The following is a 20,852-nucleotide window of genomic DNA, read 5'->3' on the forward strand; positions in this document are numbered from 1 at the left end:
GAAGACCAACAAAGAAGCCTTACGGGTATCGAGGGTAGAAATGATGTACATCAAGTCTAGAAAACTTATGCCAACAGCAACTGCAGTTAAAATAAGGAATCTAAGCGAAGGCGGCAAATTTTTGAATTTTAAATTTCATCCCATGCCTTCTTGTTTGTATTTCCGATCAGGTCTACTATCGTTGACCTGATCGGAACCACAAATAAGATTGAAAGGCAAATAGAGTATCATTGGTTCCTTAGAAATATGGTTATAATTGATTGTGTTTTCTTGCCTTGACATGCTTTTAACATTCCTTAGAAAAGATCAGATGCTTGCTGTAGTATATGAATCTCGATAATTTTCAAGCTTGCCTTCAGCTTGTTGATTCTGTATTCAAGCTGGTCGTTGCCCTCTTCAAAGTTGGTAAAGAGTTCCTCATTTCTTGTGAGCTCGACCAGGAACACTACCTTCAAAGTTGTGGAATTCTAGAAGCCCTTCAGAACACTTTCTTTAGAAGCCTTAAAGGATACATAGAGGATCTCTATGTTTGTTTTAGGTTAAAATGTGTTGATGCACGTTGAAGATGTGGTCCCAAAAGTTGAACAACACACTTTTATCTAGCGTTGATCCATGAATCTTGCTCAACCAATTTGATAAATTAGTAAGCATAGAGTTACGTAGCGTGTGATCTAAACCGGCTCTACCAAGCCTATCAAACATTACGTAACTCAAAGCTCATTACTCTATCAAAAAAATATGACCGAGTTAGTGCACAAATCAAATGAGCTCAAACTCTCAGCCTTTCTACTGATTGCTCTTCTCCAATATAGATGAAAAAATATCAGCTATGCAAAAGTCTAAACCGTCTCCAGACATATTCCCAGGCAATCATGTTTGGCGATGGTGTAGACTTTTGCATAGCACATATTTTGTCATCTATATTGGAGAAGAGTGATCAGCAGAAAGGCTGACAGATTGGGCTTTTTTTCTATGTGCACTAACTTGAGAATATTGTTTTGATAGGGTAATGAGCTTAGAGTTATGTAATGTTTGATAGGCTTGGTAGAGCCGATTTAAATCATATGCTACGTAACTCCATGCTTACTAATTTATCAAATTATTTGAGCAAGATGCATGGAGAAATGCTCGATAAAAGTGTGTTGTTCAACTATTGGGACCACATATTCAACGTGCATCAACACATTTTGACTTACAACAAACACAACGACCCTCCATATATCCTTTAAAGCTTCTGAAGAGAAAGTATTCTGAAGGGCTTCTAGAATGCCACAACTTTGAAGGTAGTGTTCCTGATCGAGCTCACAAGAGATGAGGAACTCCTTACCAACTTCGAAGATGGTAACGACCAGCTTGAATACAGAATCAATAAGCTAGAGGCAAGTTTGAAAATTATCAGGATTCACATACTGCAGCAAGCATCTGATCTTCTCCAAGGAATGTTGAAAGCATCTCAAGGCAAGAAAACACAATCAATTATAACTATATTTCTAAGGAAGCAATGATACTCTATTTGCCTTTCAATCTCGTTTGTGATTCTGATCAGGTAAATGTCAGTGAACCTGATCGAAAACACAAACAAGAAGATGGGATGAAATTTAAAATTTAGAAATTTCCATCTTCGCTTAGTTTCCTTATTTTCACTGCAGTTGTTGATGGCGTAAGTTTTCTAGACTTGTTGAACATCATTTCTACCCTCGTTGCCCGTGAGGCTGCTTTGTTGGTCTTCTTCTAGTTTCTACTTAGGTGATAATCCTGACCATGCAGCTCCCTAGAAAAGTGTCCATCTACATTGTTTTTCTTTCAGAGACACAACATACAAAATTACATTACCGGATACACTTTTATATTTGCACTTGATTCAGATTTCGCATCTGTTAAGATAATTTCATCGGCCAGATTCGTTAGAAGCTACCTTCTACCCTGTGTCTCTTCTTCAATTAGCTCTCAGATGATATAGTCTTCCATCAACAACTCATTTTCCCTCGAAAGCATTCTCCTACCGCACCTTCTAGCATATAATCATCAACCCGAGTGAGCAACCCAACCATATAAATTTTGGCCAGGGCAATAACTATATTGGTTTTCCATTCTTGTTTGATGCAGTGCGAGGCTTCGAGGGCCCTCTAAGGGTCCAATGCGCACTTAAAGTTAAGTCCAATCGCTATTGGTTCTCTGCAGTGACGACAAATATCGATCCCTTCTCAAAACTTGACACGCATAAACACGAGGACCAACCGTCAGTAATTCGTAACAGGGTATCTGCACCATCTTCATGAGGTCCTCAGACTTATCAATTTCGAACCCATCAAACTTAAGGGTACAATGCAGGATCTTGTTTGAATGATCAATGCCTAATCGATTAAATACTGCATTCACAAAAACATTGTACTTTATGTGTGTTGTCCCGGTAACCTTATCAGTAATACATACTTAACTCCCACACATATGATAGTGATCCATCTACACGCACCTTATTCTTCCTAGCCCATCTATGGCTTAAATTGAATAAACAGATGACTAGCTTGTTGCAACAGATGACACATCTGTTTATATTGTCAATCAATTGGAGACATCTGTTATGACAGTGATCAACCTGTTGCAGAAATCAAATAGATATATAAATCTATTGCAAAAAGATTGCCAGTATGTTGTAAGTTATCTAACAGAAAGAATATATTTTGTAACAGATTATCCATCTGTTAGATTTATTTTAAAGCAATTTTCTTTTCTTTTCGAGATACAATAATTTATAAATAGGTCCCTCCTTACAAATATGGATGATCCAGATTCGTACAAAAATATTCATATCGAGTCCTTGCGTGAACTTCAAAGGCAGTTTGATTGATGAACTCCAGAGAAATATTTGGCTGACTTCAGAGCAAGGCTGCCGGATGAATGAAAGATGTCTGATTGACAATAATAATAATAGTAGTAATAATAATTAGGTAATATTTTTTATTTTAGCGATTATTTTCCTCCTTTTGTATATCAAATCTACCCAAGGGATTCAAAAATCTATGAACATTCATTTCATTATGTTGTCGACTTTGAATTTTTAATTCTTATTTAGTATTTAATAATAATCATTCTGTTTATTCCTTGTTCTCAATATGTCGACGGTTGGTGGTAGGGATTGAGCAGCAATTTCTGTCAACAGTTAGAGGTTAATCTGCTATGACAGATCGATCATATGTTGCACCTGGCGGTTATTAATAAAAAAGGGCTATTGTTGTTATTGAGAGAGTGAAAAGAAAGACATGACTCGGAGTTCTGATTATTCAATATGAAAAATGTTTCGTAAATAAATAATAAGAAAATAAATAATAAACACAATTTATAACCACAATTCTAATAACTGATCGTGACTTTCACCATTTTTATTTTTGAATTTATTTTTTAAATTATTTATTATATAATAAAATGATTATTATTTTATGAAGGAATTTGAAAAGGTATTTTTTTTATTTATAAAATAAAAAAGTAAGCAAATTTGGATTAATGATATGATGATTATAGTTATTTAAAAAAAAAAGCAGATTATATGTTGCAAAAATTAAATTATCTGATGCAACAGGTTCACTATGGTTGCAACAGATGATTTATTTGTTGTCACAGATGATTTATCTGATGCAACCTATATCGAGCCACAACTCAATAAAAGCAGTTCTTGAAATGAACTAATTAATAATAACAATCTGAAAAGTCAAGAATTATCACAATATTTCTTAATTTAATTAATTCATTACTTTTCATATTAATAAAAAATATAATTAATAAATGGAGGTAAACAGTTAGATTATATGTTGCAACAGATATGCTATCTGATGCAACATATCTTATATTTGTTGCAACAGATAATATATCTGTTGTCACAGATGTGTTATCTAATGCAACAGATATAGAATTTGTTGCCACAACTCAATAAAAATGATTCTTCGAAAGACTAATTAATAATAATAATGTAAAAAGTCATGACTTATATCACAATATTTATTTTCTTAATTTAATCAAAAATTTAATTAATGTATGGAGGTGAATAGTCGCGCCTTTTTGCCTCTCATTCAAATTCAATCCTCTATAAATAGGTCCGTCCTTACTCAATTGTTCATTCAAATACACACTCTATTTATTTATTACATCTCGTCTTTCATATTACACTCTAGAAGATAAGATTATGGCTGACCCAGTGTAGGACGTTGCTTTTCTGCAAGACGCCATGAATGAACTTCGAAATCAAGTTCGTGATCTGCAATGGAAATTGAGAGGAGTTAGATCAAGAATTCTCCGCGAGATACGCAGGCTGAGGAGGGTCTTGCTACTTCCGGTTGAAGATTGGTCGGCTGGCAATGATAATGCTGATAATAATAATAATAATAATAATAATTAGACTATTATTTTTCTTTTAGTCTATTATATGTATTTTTATTTGTTTAATAAATAAATTATGTTTGATCTTTGACGTTTTAATCCATATTTAATTTTCATTCTGTCTATTATCTTCTCAACAAACATTTCGACAATTCAACGTAAAAAGGAATAATTTAGAATCAAGTAGCAATAGCAAGATTTATCTGTTGGGTTTGTGACAGGGGTTGATTTGTGTTGTTTCAAACAGATTAATCATTCATTACAACAGATAATTAGTCTGGTGCAACAGATAAACATCCTGATATAACAGATAATACGTCTGATGCAACAGATAATACGATGATGCAACAGATAAATAGTCTGATGCAACAGATTATTCATCTGATACACCAGATGATTGATCTGTTTAAATTGCAGGCACTTGTGTTGGATTCATAATTGGGGTTCTATTCATTGTTGGAAAAATAGAAGTGTATCCAAATGACAAATACGAATAAAAATCATAATTTTACTTACCAAAGTAACCTATGAAGTAATGCCAAAGTGAAAAGTGATGTAGTAAACAAAATTTGACCTAAGAAATTGGTCAGATCGCAGCAGTAGCGCTGTACCAACAACAACAACAACAACATAGGTCAAATTGGTCAGATCGCAGCAGTAGCGCTGTACCAACAACAACAACAACAACAAATGGTCGATAAGAAGAAGATGAAGCAGAAGATGATGAATAAAAAAGCAGAAACAGAAACAATTAACAACAAAAATTGCTAAGAGAGAGAAAACAACAATGGATGAGAAGAGAGAGAAAGACACCTTTTTCCCCTCCGTTTTTCGTTATTTTAGGTATACATTGGGATCAGAGTGTAAATTTAAAAACTTGTGGGTTATTTTAAAACTTTCCCAACTTTGTTAATACATAATAAAGTAATTGTCACCTCCAACTAATAATTAAGACTTGTGTCACCTACATCTCATTTTAAAACTCTTTTGTCACCTATAGCCCAAACCCCCTAGAAACATTAACATATCATCTTTGAGCATTAAAGTAACATATGAAACTTAAGAAATATTCAAAAATTATTTATCCACCTAATGTTAACTGTTGTAAACTTCAACAAAATAAAATGCACATCAAATATCATGCACTTCAGACAAATACATATACATATACATAGCCGAAAAAATACATATTCAGACATATGTGTGTGTGTGTATATATATATATCCATAGCAGAAAACATATATTCAGACTTGTGAAAAACATATGAAATATTCATATATACATATGTTAATAATATATACATATGCATATCTGGAAAAAAAAGCATGCATTACTCAAAATACATATGCATAAAATGAAAAATACAAATGCATGTATGAAAAATATATATTGTAACTGGAATATACTTATTAATTATTCAAAAATATATTCAAAACTGGAAACAACATATTTATACCGACATATGCATAACAGTAACATTAACTAACCATGAAAATTCTATTTTATAGTTTAAACATCAAAAATCTAAATATCACATCAAATAAAGATTAAAATATCAACTTTCAACATTAAAGTAACATATGAAACCTAAGAAATATTCAACTAAATGTTAGTCCACCTAAAGCTAACTGTTTTCAAATACAACAAATTCAAAATAAACGTCAAAATATCATGCACTTCAATATCTTTTGTTATCCCAATTTCCATAGGAGGCCTCATTGGTGCTTCATCATCACTTTGTGCCTCTCTTCTTCTTTCCTCGAGCCATAATGCCACAACATTGAAGCATATCTCGTGCAAAGAAGATCTGAATCAAAGTCAACATTTGAAACACATTCATCAAAAGTAAGACACTCAACATATATCATCATATATAAACCACAGTCCCTGCAAATACAAATATATATTTATATTGTAACAAATACATCTTATATAATCCCTAAAATATAAATACATATCTTAAATTTAACAGATGCATATCTTCACACTATAAAGACAAAAATACATATATGAACATATTGTCCATAAAATATAAGATTATAAATAAAAAAAATGCATATCTATACTGTAACAAATACAAATCTTACAATATCAAATACAAGTACATATCTACGCGGTAACAAATACAAATTTTATCAGTACCAAATACAAATGTAAATACAAATACAAATACAAATCTTATCATTATCAAATACAAATACATATCTATACTGTAAAAATTATATTTTATAAAAATCTGGTCAAAATATACTAACCCGCCATTACCACACACCAATTGAAGTTTTTGCAAGTGTTGAGCCATGATATAAGCTCTTTCTCCTTAGGAGATGTTCCTGCGACAAAAGAAACACTTAAATATGAAAATCCTCCAAATGAATTTCACATTTGACTCCCCACCATGTCTTTCCATGTCACGTGTACACATACATAGCTACAAGCAAGTATCCAGATAATCACCATTGCAGTATCCAGAAAGAAAAAAAAAACTACAGTCATATGCTGGGAAGAGGGATCTGCATGATAATATAAATGAACAATAACACTGACAGAGCTCGTGCCAAACTAATTGGGGTCAGGTGGTCAACTATATGAAATTTTTTGGGAGAAAATAACTACTTTTAAAGTAGCAAAAGTTGTTTTTCATAAGCAAAAAAAATAGTCTCCTTCTAAAAGCAATTTTAAGAAAAATACACTTTAAAAAACTTAGCCAAATACTAATGGTTGCTCAAAAGTGTTTTTCAAATTTACTGGCCAAACACGAAAGGCTTCTCATCATTATACTTTGTTGAAAAGCACTTTACAAAATAAGCTGAGCTATAAACTCAACCCTGTATATAAAAGGTTAAAATTACTTTTTATGTATATACATACAACATACGTTAGAATCACCTAGGCTTTTCATCATTTTGAAACCCCTTAATAAATGGACATAATAACTAACTAAATCAATAGATATACGAAAGAGAAAGCAAAAAGGGGATAGATACCAGATTTCATGTCAACAAGCTGGATCCTTCCGTACTTGGAGAATGATCGCTCCAGTTCTGATTGACGTGTATCATACCCAACATTCCCCATGAATAAAGGCTTCATCTTCTATTCCAACCCTATTTTTTTCCTAGAAAAAAAAAATCAAATCAAATCACCAATAATGCTAAATTACTCCTTATTATCAAACTATTAATTGGCAATTTGGCAATGTTCAATTTCAACACAAACAATTTCAACATGAAATTGGGGCTAAAGGCAACGGAAAAAATTTACCTGATAAACTTTAGAACCCAAAGAAATCATTCGTCTTCTATTAAGTTGTAAATGATAATTTTGCTATAAATAGGACATGCATTAACTGTAAAATAAACTTACCTTAATAGTTGGATGCAATTTTTATCTAGCTTCAGAGAGAAAAAATTTGAATTTAAAAAAAAAAAAAGTTGGAGGAACTGAAATTGGTATGTATAGCGTGAAAAAAGGGTAAGGTAAAAAAAGGAGCAAGAGTCACGTGCTTTTCCTAAAAGAAGGTAAAATATTGCTAGTTTTGTTATTAGTTGTAATTTTGAGAAACTATTGTAATTAATGTCATGGGTAACGGCTTGTGATGATACAATTTAACACAGTCAAAGTTTAGCTAGTGTTGGCAAATTTTAGACTTGCGCTGTTCCTCCGTTTCTCCTGAAATTGAAGCTTCAAACCTGTATTTTCAATTTCAGACTTCTATGTTTGAAGTTGATTCTGAGGGTGACAATTTAAAACTTAGGCTAATTCTTGGAATACCATTTCGTTTCCAGCCCATTTTTTCTTCACAGATCCTATTATTACAGAGGGAGCAGTTAATGCTATAATTGTTCAAATAGTGTTTGTATTTTCTATTGTGTGATCATGAGGTATTTATTGCATATATTTCGTATTTTCTCTTTGGGCCTATTATCCAAAAGAGATGGCTTAAGTTGAAAATTACACCATGGGATAACTTAGCCTACTATATTCTTTGGTCTAGCTAATTTAGATTTGCAGTTTGTTTGGGCCCCATTAAAGGGGAGTCGTAATAGAGGAAGCTAGATTTCTTTATTCTCAAAGTTTAAGTTCGAGATTTTTGATTACTGGTAGATATATATATGTATGGTAAATTTCTCAAGGATTGACTAGGCAAATACCATCCAGATGCAAAGACCTCCTTAAAAATCATCCTTTTTTTCAATGTGTTGCATAGTCCTTGAGGCATTTTTGTGTTCTAAATTGAAGACGACATCATGGAGATCACTACTCTAAGTTCATGAAGATATTTCTAAGGCATAATATAACTTTAGAGTACTTTGTGCTCTTCCTGCTGTACCCTTTTTTTCACATTACTTCTTTTACTTCCAGAAGAAATTAAAGTCCCGACCAACACGAGTTGTACAAGAAAAAAGGAAAAAAAAAAAAATATACTAATAAACAGTTAAAAAGAAGAGAAGAAAATAATTTATAATATTTGTTTGTTGGGTAAAGGTGGACAGAGATTGAGATTAATCTATACTACGCATTAAAGATGTTTGGGAGTATTGTACCAAGAAAGAAAATGATGCATCAATACTCTACCAGACAAAATCTCCATATGGCCTTATTGTCACTTTGTGCTTTTTCTATATATTGGTATTAGAACAATTTGAATTTACCTTCAATTTTTTTCAACTATTTATGAACTTATTTACATAAACATACATGTGATCTTAGGACAATTTTTTGCCATGCTGATTCTTAGTCGGGTGGGCATTAGAGTGAAGAGGACATCTCAATGAGCAAAATGCGATGAGAGTGACACAACAAACCTATTAATGAATTTTGTTCTTTATAAACCTTTATTCATCTGATCAATATTTCAAATATATATTATATTAGTTATGTTTGAGATGCGTACGTATATTAATACTTCATAGTTTGTTTATATAGAAGGATGACAGTGAAATTAAATCTCAGTTGGAGGCTTCTATTTGTCATATTACAAATGGTGTTTGGAATTTAGCTTCACAAATTTGTAGACAAGTTAGGTTCTTACACTGCATGAGACAATCTTGGTCATCAACTTGTTATGATTAATAGCTGTTCCATTTAACTACTCCTTCAACATCCCCACCCCCTTTTCTACTATTACTTGGGAAAATATATATATTATAAGACCAAATGAAAGTATATAAGTTATGATTCAGAATATTAATGATGCAATTTTCTGTTATAACGAGAAGGTGAAGTACTTGTTCTCTTCTCTAATACTCAAAGTTTGATTTGATGGGACATCTACTCTAATTTATCTTTACTTACTGGATCTTCTAACTAGTATATAAAATTTGGATCCAAATAATAGACATATTGAATTTTTTGTTTTCTCTAATTAATGTTTTCTAGAAGAAATATAATTGAACCCCACATGAGATAGCAAGTTAAACTCATTCATCTAGAAGTTTGTTAGCAACTTACCTTTACTGGTAAGCTAAAAGGGATGTTTGTCCTAATTTCGATATCTATCTTATCCTTGAATAGTTCTTAAGTAAATACAAAATAGGAAGGCAGAATTGGAAAAAGAAACTTAAAGTTTTTATTTTTAGTGAATTTTTTGTTTGTTCTAATTAATGTTTTGTCGCAGAAATATAATTGAACCCCACATGAGATTGCAAGTTAAACTCATTCATATAGAAGTTTGTAAGCAAATTACGTACTCATTCATCTAGAAGTTTGTAAGCAAATTACCTTTACTAGTAAGCTAAAAGGGATATTTGTCCTAATTTCTATCTTTATCTTATCCTTCAATAGTTAAGTAAATACAAAATAGGAAGGCAGAATTGGAACAAGAAGTTTAAAGTTTTATTTCTAGTGAAATTTCTAATTTTAACAGTTCTAACAATGACATGTGAGGTATATGTAATAAAATCTCAAATTAGCAAATTTAAGATAATTATTTTAATATAATGAATCCTAGTTTCGAGAACGTACTCTACATATATATGTTGTATGAAAATATTTTCGAGAACGTACTACTCTACATAGAAGTTTTATGAAAATAATTATACATTGAGAATGCACTTACTTTTCTTGCTCTGCAACACGTTTAAATTCTAAATTCCCACTACCACTGTACTATTAGCTAGCTAGATACTAGTAATAATTAATTAATACTTAACCAAATTCATGAGATATATATCAAGTTTAATTTATTTTTAATTGTTTCTTTTCTTTTTTCTTTGTTGGTGAAGCATCAACAAATAAAGCAGGAGGAAAGAGCAATGACGACGACAAGACTTTTGTGTAGGGGGCATATATGTATATGGTTTTTGTGTAAGCTTAAGGGACATGCATGTTTTTGCATTTGGTACCATCTTAATAATAGACAATTGCATCTTGGATTATGAAATGTACGTACAACAACCACAACCACATAAGTCTGGTATGATTCCATAAGTCGAGTTTGGGAGGCCGCAGAGAGTACACAGACCTTATCCCGATCTTATGGGAGGTAGAGCAAGGTTGTTTCTGCATATCCTCGACAAAAAAGAAGCGTTTCCAAATTAGATATAAAAAATACACCAAAGTGTAGATGAATCAAGAAAAACATTTTCAAAACCAGGATTGAAATGTATGTAAACGATGTACACATCCATTTATGGCTTCTCTGCAATTTCAACAAATATGAATATGCTCATGATGACTTCACCAAAAATTTAATAAAACAGTAATTACATGTTTAATTTTCTTTCCTTTGTCTTTTTTTCTTTTTTTTTTTTAATTTCCTAACTGGTGTTCGGTACCCACATTGGAGCCCCGACTAATTTGGATGGCGCGTTGCAGGGTCAATTAAGGGGGCAGTGCTCCCAACAAAGTTTTCTCCTTACCCTGAGTCGAGCCCTCGATCCCTGATTAAGGGTGGAGCAGCCCCATTCACTGCACCACAACCCATATTGTAATTTTGTTTCCTTTGTCAATTGATTCTTTGTTTACGTATTGTGTTCAAAAACAGAATAATGGAATTTAATTTAAAGATAAAAAGATAAAGCCAAAAAGAAAAGTGCCTTTGCTTAAAGTGAAATTTCCACTAAGGAAGATTAGTTCAAAATTGAGAAGGCGGAAGCTTCGAAGAAATTAAAGGACCACTACTTACTAACGTCCCAATTCTTTTGGTTGAAATATGGAAAATTAAACTGAAAAATAAATAAATAAAACCTTAAATCTAATATCTTATTTTTTTTTGGAAACTCCAGGAAAATTCGCAGTCGCTACACCCTCTGTCACAGCCTCTGACCTTTGGGTGAGCACTGTGTGCGCACTGAGTAAACCCCTCACTGTGCAATAGCTCGCAAATCACACAGGAGATGTAAAACGCACTAGGTAAACCCCGTGCGACGAGCTCGATTGAGAAGGCACTAAGGGTGGATCGAGCCCGCGACCTCCGCTATGGGAAGTCCTCCTCAAACCAACTCAATCACTCCCTTGGGGGCATCTAATATCTTATTGATCTCAAATTTAGACAAGAGGGATCGAGTTGCTTGAATGGTAAACATAAAATTATGGATTCGAGTTACTAAAGAGGCAAAAAGAATGAAAGCTCAAGAAAGGATAAAAACAATATATTACAGTACTATTATGATTCTATATGGACAAATTATATTTAAGCAGTGGCGCACACACATGTAGTGAGGTGACCAGTTAAATACCATTCGTCGAAAAATTATTTTTTGTATTTAATAAATTATATGAAAGACATAGATCAAAAATTACTTTTTATATGTATATATTAAATCTTAAATACCTTTAACGAAATTTCTGACTTTGCCGCCACATGTGAGTGAATGCTAAAGGATGACACTTTCGTATAAATTTGATCACTTAAAAGTATCAATTGCAAACATATTGCAATAAATTAAAATTTGAAAAATAAAAAGAAGAAAAAAGAGGAGGAGCTGAAAACGCTTAATAAGTTTTGAATTGTCTGGCGCGTAAATTTTTATATACTCATTATGTCTTATGGACACAAATTACATGGTGATATTATACGTACATATTTCCTTTTTTAAAAAAGAAAAAAAAAATTATTGAACATGATATGTAATTACGAAAAGATAGTTTTGTTGCGATCCATAAAGAAGCATTATATTTATTCGTTCTTCGAAAATCTTAATTTCGCATCACAATAACGCTTTCAAAAAATGGAACTCATATATTGTTATACGATTAGTTTAATTTTAATACAACTTAAACGATTCATCACGAGAATCTTTGGAGTAGAAGCACTGTAGTGTATGATAAAGGTGTAACAAATGTAAAATTATATACACAAATTATACATTGATTATCTGCTACGTGGTGCATATATACCTACTAAAATTAACACTAAATAAATAAAATATCAAGATTATTTTTGTTGTATATACAATTTCTAAAATGTAAATGTTCATGCTAAAATCTAAATGGTCCCAACTCCAAAGCAAGCAAATATAGAGTAATAGAACGTAATGGGGATTTAGGATATATAGTAGTGAACAAAGAAAGAGACAATAGATCCAGCTGTGATTCAAATTCCTCTTAATTCACCATTGCATGATATCTGTTTTCCCTTTTTTTTTTTTGTCATTTTGTCGACTATATAATATACATTTTTCTTTATCTTTTTCGTGTTTAGTCAATTCATATTCCTATTGTTACAACATGCTGTTGTTCCATTTCTTTGCACTTGTTTCTATCCATTTCATTTCATGAAATTAAATTGGCTCTTGCTTATACACTTATGCTCTTCACATACACATGATAAATCCCTAAAAAAGGAAATGTGGATATAACTAGGCATGAAGAAAAGATTTACGATCATCTAGTGCAGTAGATGGGGCTGCTCTTCCTTAGGTTTCGGGTTCGAGCCCTGGATATGAAAAAATCCTTGGTAGGAGCGCTACCCCCAAATGGGCCCAACCCAGAGCGAATCCGAATTAATCGAGCTCCAATATAGATACCGGACACCGAATAAAAAACTAAAAACCGAAAAGAAAAGAAAGAAAAGATCTACGGACGCAAGTGCTTCAAATGGTTGAAAGTGTGTATTCTTTTATTGGTTCGTGTAAATTTGTGTTTACTTTTGTAAATTTGATGGAACGGCCCAAGTTATGTTTGAAGAACAATTTTAATTCCTGAAGAAAAGCCTTATGAGTTTGCTTTTTAATAACAACAAACTTTTGGAGGAATTTTCAGTTGGATTATGTGATCATCACGTTAGAGTACGTAGTACAGTATAGGTTCTCACTTGCAATTTTAAGAAAATCTGACTAATTAACTATTGTGACAATTTTTTCATAAACTGTTTGGATAATCTAGGAGGGAAAAGAAGTAGGAAAAAAATGTATATTCTCTTGCATGATTACTTTTCCTCCACTTTCACCATGACTTCTACAACTTTTATTTTGAATCAATTGGGTAAAAGGAAATAAAAGAAGAAAAGTGAAAAAGGGGGAAAAAGAAAAAAGTAAAAGTAAAATAGTACAAGTTTACAAACTTTAGGTACCCATTGGGTGAAATGAATGGAAAGAAAATTAAAGGTAAAACGCTTCAAATTTAGGATGAAATTTGGCTGAAGCGAAGGAATAAAAAAGAAATGTACAATTGGATTAGGTGGAAGAAAACAGAATAAGAATCTTGGTAAAGAGAAAAACAACATACTAATAAGAAAGAACAAGCAAAGTATATATTACTTTAATTTGAGTACCAATTAGGTAAGGTGAAAGACAGTGAAATTATTGTTGGCACCAATTTTTAGTTCTTTTCCCCAGTACTATCTAAAATGTACTACCTTAATTTTCCTTTGTATTTTACCATTCTTTCCCTTTTCACTCAGTTTATTTCTCAAATATTCCGATCCTCACCTGATAATTATTATCTCAAAAGTTACATTTTTTTTTTTATTAATGTCAATTTTTTTCAAGAAAGTAACTTTAAAAAATAATGTACATAATAGCTATTAATCGGTGATCACACAAGAAGTGAATCCAATTTCATTTTCATAAACGAGAAAGAAAGAATATTTTCACGCCAATGTCTTTTCCTATGTACATGTAAAATAAACTTTCTTCCCAAATAGGCTCTATACACCGGAGAATATTCATTTTTTACTTTTTCTTTTATCTTTATTACAGTTTTAATTTTGTATACCCACACATTATCCTAATATGTGCCCGTTTGGATGGACTTATTTTAATAGCTTTTAAGCTAAAAATAGTGTTTGAGTAAATTTTTAAAATGCTTAAAAGTACTTTATTTTAAGTTAAAAGAGCATAGAAAAGCCAAAAAAAAATAAGCTCAGCCAAACGGGTTTTATATACTATACTATATGACTTCTTTCTTTCCTAATTAGGACAAAAACATATTTGACACTATTTCACAATTGTAAAAATTCAAATCGATCGAATTATTGTAGTATGACCATTTATCTATTAAACGATATTTCTATATTAACTTATATACACCTAAATCAAATCAAATGAAAATGTGAAAGATAGGAACATGTTTTACCTACAGCAAATATTTGACTGGTCTTGGGTGGAAGGGTCCATTTCACGAAGCAATAGGTACAAGCAGCAGTATACAAAACGACCACGTCAGCAACGTACATACTCCCATTGCATAATTTACACTTTCCCTTTGTTTCCTTGTTATAAGTGCTAATTAATCCAAATAATGCTTACCTAGTACCACAAAACACACTTATTATTCCTTTGGAGAGATACGCTTATTCACTAATATTCTCAAATCATATCCTAAATTCGAATTTGTCTCAAGTCATACTTTATGTGATTTACTTACTTAATTTGTTCATCTGTTTAATTTTATTTTTTTTGGGTATAGATTTAATAAGTTATAAATTTCGATACTAACATCTTACTCTCGATGATATTCTTTTATAGAAATAATAACATGTTTAAAACATAAAATTCAAATAATTTTCTTTCTGCATTATACATTCATTCAAATTAAGACATAGAAAAAGAAGCAAAAAAAAGAAAAAGTAATCTATTTGTATAGAAACGAAAAGGGATACAAGAAAAGGAGAGATGCATGATATTGTCCACCCACAACAAATTGAAATTGGTCTCAATGATGCTTAGGGAGCATGAAAGGATGGAGGTGGGCAGCTTTAGCTTTATGAAACTACTTTTTATATATGTGTGTGTGTGTGAAAGTTTGTTTGTTTGGAATGACTGTCCCATGAAGCGTGTAAAATCATATGTTTTAAACTACCCCAAACAACACATAGTGTGCTGCTCGTTGGTGGAATCAATTAAAGTACATCTATCATGCCCCTCTTGCCCAACCAATCAATCATATAGCTAGTAAAAAAATTCCCGGGTAAAAAATATGAGTACTAAGTTTTAACTTATTTTACTTATATACATATGCTCTATATAACTCACCGTAATAAGTGGAACTAATTTGTTTAAAGTCCGAATGCATTGATGATTGTTTAAACTTGTCACTTAATTTCATTAATACACTCTAATTATATTGTGCTTAATCATGTAGCCAAACACATGATAAAGTGTTTATATTAGACATTCATGACTCATATTTCAAATTTTTTTTATGCGCGCTCTCAGATTCTTCTTATTTGAATAAGTTAATCACAATAAATGTGTCTTCTACTTTAAATTATAACATCAAAATTAAGTGAAACATGCATGATCGAGGTTTTATGATTTATTAAAGTTAATATGTATAATTAAAGAATGTAATATATTTTAAATAGTTAACTTGTCTACATAATAAACGTTTGACAGCACATGCAGAAAATTCTAAAACATTTTGGATCTAAAATATATTATAAAAATACTTTATCATGTGTTCAGATGTCCGACGGTAACATGCCATAATTTGAAACAAAGATGCCCCTCATAATGGGCGTGGTCTTTGGTCCGTGGCCTATGCGACTGGTCAGTTCACCAAACCCATTATCAATCTCAAGCCTAATTTTCTTGAGATTCCCAACATTCTTAGGTTGTTTTTTAAAAAAAAAAAACTACTGTATAATTTATAAAATAGATTAGTTCTTTTGGGATTTTGTTGAATGGCCAAACTCAGGGAATGTTGGATTCCCTTGCAAATCCAACTTCCATAGCCATTACTTACACTCTTTTACACATCTAAAATGTCTGTTCCCATTTTTTTTTTTAAAATAAAATATTATTGCACATAATAAAGCTCACTTGATAATGACAAAATAACTCATTTCTAAGCCATAAGTTAGCTAGTGACTGACTCATCCATGAGGAATTTTGGTCTTATTATAGGTGTCCATTACACTAATACTCCTTTTGTTTATTTGTCTTCAAGAATGATTTTGATATAAGCTTCAAGAAGAGGTCCATTAGAAACTTGTCATTTCTGTGTCTGTACCTAAAGACAAAGTGCTTGATTAAGATAGCATCAATTAGATTTCCATATCACTGCTTCAAAAGATTATTATTAAGACTAATGGTAAAAGTATATTCTACTTTATTAAAATTTTCAAAAAATTTAAAAATATTCTTTACCTTATTACAAAGGGTCTGTGTCCCCAGTGACAGGCATGCTAAGAGTTCTACTTTTAACAAAGACTGCTTTTTTCTATGGACTGACAAGACAGTAGTAAAATGATTTTCTGGCATACAAAAGCTATGGTTTTGTTCTCAAACTAAAGATTACTACTATTAGATTACCCCTAGAGGAAAAATCCAATAGAGGGGTTTTTGTCTCTCTGGTGTTCATCAAGAACTTATTATTGAGTTTCTGTTTTCTTTCTTGAAATTCAATGGAGAAAAGAAAAGTAATAGCAGCTGCATTCTTGTATATTGCTGCATTCTTGGCCCTTTGGGGTTCTGCAGCTGGATTGCTTTCTCCTAAAGGTGTCAACTTTGAAGGTAATTAGTGTTCCTTTCGATAAAATTATGCATAGCATTTTGTAATTTTGATGCAATGAGCATGTTTTCATCTGGGCTGTTCCAATTTTTTTCAGTGCAAGCTTTAATGGCCATAAAAACAGTTTTGAAGGATCCTCATGGGGTTCTTGATAATTGGGATAGCACTTCTGTTGATCCATGTAGTTGGGCAATGGTCACTTGCTCTACTGAGAGTTTGGTTATTGGCCTGTAAGTATCTCTTGCAAAGAAAGAATTTTTTTGTTTTCTTTGGAATTCAAAAGGTTGGATTTTTTTTTTCTTTCTGTATTATGCAGGGGGTTACCTAGCCAGAATCTGTCTGGTACTCTTTCTCCTAGCATTGGCAATTTGACAAATCTTCAGATTATGTGAGTATTAATATCAGTGATTTCAAGCTTTCTTGGTTGTTTCTGTAACTTTCTTGAATAACCATTTTTTTTTGTTGATAGTTTGCTGCAGAATAACAATATAACAGGACCAATCCCAAAAGAAATTGGAAGGCTCTCAAAGCTTCAGACTCTTGATCTATCTGATAACTTCGTCACTGGTGATATTCCTCTTTCTTTGGGACACTTGAATGACCTCAAGTACATGTAAGAACCTTAACATGGAGCCAACTCTCAGACTAAACTTCAATCTTTATGCTTCATTTTGTTATCTTCCAATAGTTTCAATATCAGTTTCCTTTTATTAATTGCTCAGGAAGCTCAATAATAACAATCTATCGGGAGAAATTCCGGTCTCATTGGCCAGCATGTCACAACTCACTCTTGTGTAAATCCCTATTGCTCTACTTATCTTTTTCTTTTTCTCCTTGTCAAAACTTAAGATTGATTTTGGTATTCAACATTTTGATTCAGGGACTTATCCTTCAATAACTTGAGCGGACCAGTGCCTAGACTCCCTGCTAAGAAATTCAAGCAAGTTGATTAATAGTTTATTAAGGATCAGTTGCTGCATGTCTTCTTAATTTTCATTTAATAGAAAGCTGAATGTTGAAACTAATTGTGCTTCTCTTGTTGTTCTGTCATTGTAGCATTGTTGGAAATCCGTTGATCTGCGCGACGGGGTCTGAACCAGACTGCTATGGAATGCAACTGCTGCCCATGTCAATGACATTGAACAGTACAGAATGTATGCATTATTAAACATCATTTGCCAAATATAACCATTTCATCCAGCCTGTAATTTCTGAGTTCTTGTATTCTTCTCATGTTTATCATCACCTTATTGCTCCGTGTTGTCCAGCTTCGTCTTCTGGGAAGCAAAAGGGTCACAAAATCGCGCTTGTATTTGGCTCGACTCTTGGTTGCATTTCTTTGCTCGTTCTTGGTATTGGACTCTTTTTATGGTCAAGGCATAGACACAATCAACAAGCCTTTTTTGATGTTAAAGGTTGGTCATCTGTTCTAAAGCACTTTAGGTGAATGTTCTTATGAGAGTTATGATCATCGCGTCATACTCATTTATATAATTTGCTTAGATCGGCACCACGAAGAAGTTTCCCTTGGGAATTTGAGAAGATTTCAATTCAAGGATCTCCAAATTGCAACCAACAACTTCAGCAGCAAAAATATTTTAGGAAAAGGTGGTTTTGGGAATGTTTATAAAGGTCATCTCCCAGATGGTACTCCTGTGGCTGTAAAGAGGCTAAATGATGGCAATGCAATTGGTGGTGAGAAACAATTCCAGACAGAAGTCGAAATGATAAGCTTAGCAGTGCACCGTAACCTCCTCAGGCTCTATGGATTTTGCATGACACAGGCGGAGAAGCTTTTAGTTTACCCTTATATGTCTAATGGTAGTGTAGCTTCTCGTCTCAGAGGTAAAAAAGAACGTATGAAACTAGCAACTTGCATTTCAGATTTCCAATTTGTCTTGTGCTGAAATTTAGTCTATGTTACTTTCTATAGCAAAACCTGTGTTGGACTGGGGAACAAGGAAGCGAATTGCTCTAGGAGCTGCTCGAGGACTGTTATATCTCCACGAACAATGTGATCCAAAGATAATTCATAGGGATGTTAAAGCAGCAAATATATTGCTCGATGACTTTTGTGAGGCGGTTGTTGGAGACTTTGGGCTGGCAAAGCTTTTGGATCACCAAGATTCACATGTCACAACCGCTGTGCGCGGTACAGTGGGGCATATAGCCCCCGAGTACCTGTCAACCGGCCAATCATCTGAGAAAACAGATGTATTTGGATTTGGGATCCTTCTTCTTGAACTGATCACAGGAATGAGAGCTATTGAATTTGGAAAAGCAGCTAACCAGAAAGGAGCAATGCTTGACTGGGTAAATATAAATTTGTCAACCTTTCCATACTCGGAAGCTATTTATTTAACGTTTAACTTTCTATGATACCCGTAATGACCTATGCCTGTAGTCATAGAAATGTTACGCTATATTTAAGACCATACGTTAGACATTTGGTCTTAAACTCCGTGCCAAATCAAGCACGCTATTTAGAATCAAAGACTGTCACTGTGGTGCTCACATGTAACATTTCATATATCCTTTTCCTTTATTAGATTGTCATTCCCCTGGTGTAACCTTTGGTGTGCATTTATATCAGGTTAGGAAAATTCACCAAGAGAAGAAACTCGATGTCCTTGTTGATAAAGATTTGAGGATCAACTATGATCGAATCGAGCTAGAGGAAATGGTCCAAGTTGCTCTACTCTGCACACAATATCTTCCTGGTCACAGACCCAAAATGTCTGAAATCGTCCGAATGCTTGAAGGTGATGGACTTGCAGAGAGGTGGGAAGCATCCCAGAAATTTGAAGGTAGTAACAAGTACAAAACAAAGGAGCTTTCCTCATCCGAGAGATTTTCGGATCTCACAGATGATTCTTTGTTGCTCGTACAAGCCATGGAGCTGTCTGGTCCTAGATGAGCCAGCCATTTACACATATTCATAACTACGAAACGTAAAATTCATACTTAGAACTGTCAACAGATTTCTAGCTAGAGGTAATTGATTAAACTATGTGGTATTGTATAGTAATGAACCATCAAAGATTCAAAGAACTTTGATGTGTTTTGTTTTGTTTTTTCTCTTTACTTTCTTGTATATGTAATGCTCATCTTCAAGTTAAGTGATTTCAATCGAGCGTTCAATTTTTTTGTTTCTTAAATCTTGTATTAGACAATGGTATAATTCAAAAATCTGAAATGAGCTTTTTAATTATGGATTATGGTGTGCATTAGCATGCATAATGATTAGCAATTGGATAATGGAGTTGTTGGTGCAGAAGCCAATGATTTCTGGAGTCTTTTTCTTTAAGGAAAAGTTGCTAGCTAGCTAGAACTACTATATACTTTTTATAGTTCAGTGCATGCACGAACCTACACAATAGACATGATAGATATACTTTTAATAATATGCATAGTAGCAAGGAATCCAAGAAAACACAGTGGTCCAGCATGGATATTTCTTATTGATTCATTCTCCAATTCGCAAAGTGTTTGTTATCCAGTTTGACAAGAGTCTTAAGGAAACAAATGAAATACATCAAAGTGAACTATAAGTCATATTCATAGAGAAACTTATGTGTGA

The 20,852-nt window shown here is 32.7% G+C and overlaps 1 protein-coding gene across 1 annotated transcript; it reads left to right on the forward strand.

Annotated features, from left to right (window-relative positions):
- Window positions 1–16,841: 16,841 nt before the first annotated feature.
- On the forward strand, window positions 16,842–20,430 carry LOC107860379 (protein NSP-INTERACTING KINASE 1). The gene is made up of 11 exons (XM_016705719.2): window positions 16,842–17,274; window positions 17,370–17,502; window positions 17,589–17,660; window positions 17,742–17,885; window positions 17,995–18,066; window positions 18,153–18,212; window positions 18,329–18,426; window positions 18,541–18,687; window positions 18,776–19,117; window positions 19,206–19,585; window positions 19,866–20,430. Exons 1-11 carry the CDS (start codon window positions 17,166–17,168, stop codon window positions 20,187–20,189), a joined length of 1,881 nt encoding a protein of 626 aa, XP_016561205.2. The 5' UTR covers window positions 16,842–17,165; the 3' UTR covers window positions 20,190–20,430.
- Window positions 20,431–20,852: the final 422 nt, after the last annotated feature.

This window comes from Capsicum annuum, chromosome 2, assembly GCF_002878395.1.
Source record: "Capsicum annuum cultivar UCD-10X-F1 chromosome 2, UCD10Xv1.1, whole genome shotgun sequence".
NCBI lineage: Eukaryota > Viridiplantae > Streptophyta > Magnoliopsida > Solanales > Solanaceae > Capsicum > Capsicum annuum.

Excerpts from the sequence above, each read along its gene's own strand:
- LOC107860379 (XM_016705719.2), top strand. The coding sequence starts at position 17,166 with ATGGAGAAAAGAAAAGTAATAGCAGCTGCATTCTTGTATATTGCTGCA. Across the intron at positions 17,661-17,741 it reads TTGACAAATCTTCAGATTAT|TTTGCTGCAGAATAACAATA; the intron begins GTGAGTATTAAT and ends TTTTGTTGATAG. Across the intron at positions 18,067-18,152 it reads ATGTCACAACTCACTCTTGT|GGACTTATCCTTCAATAACT; the intron begins GTAAATCCCTAT and ends ATTTTGATTCAG.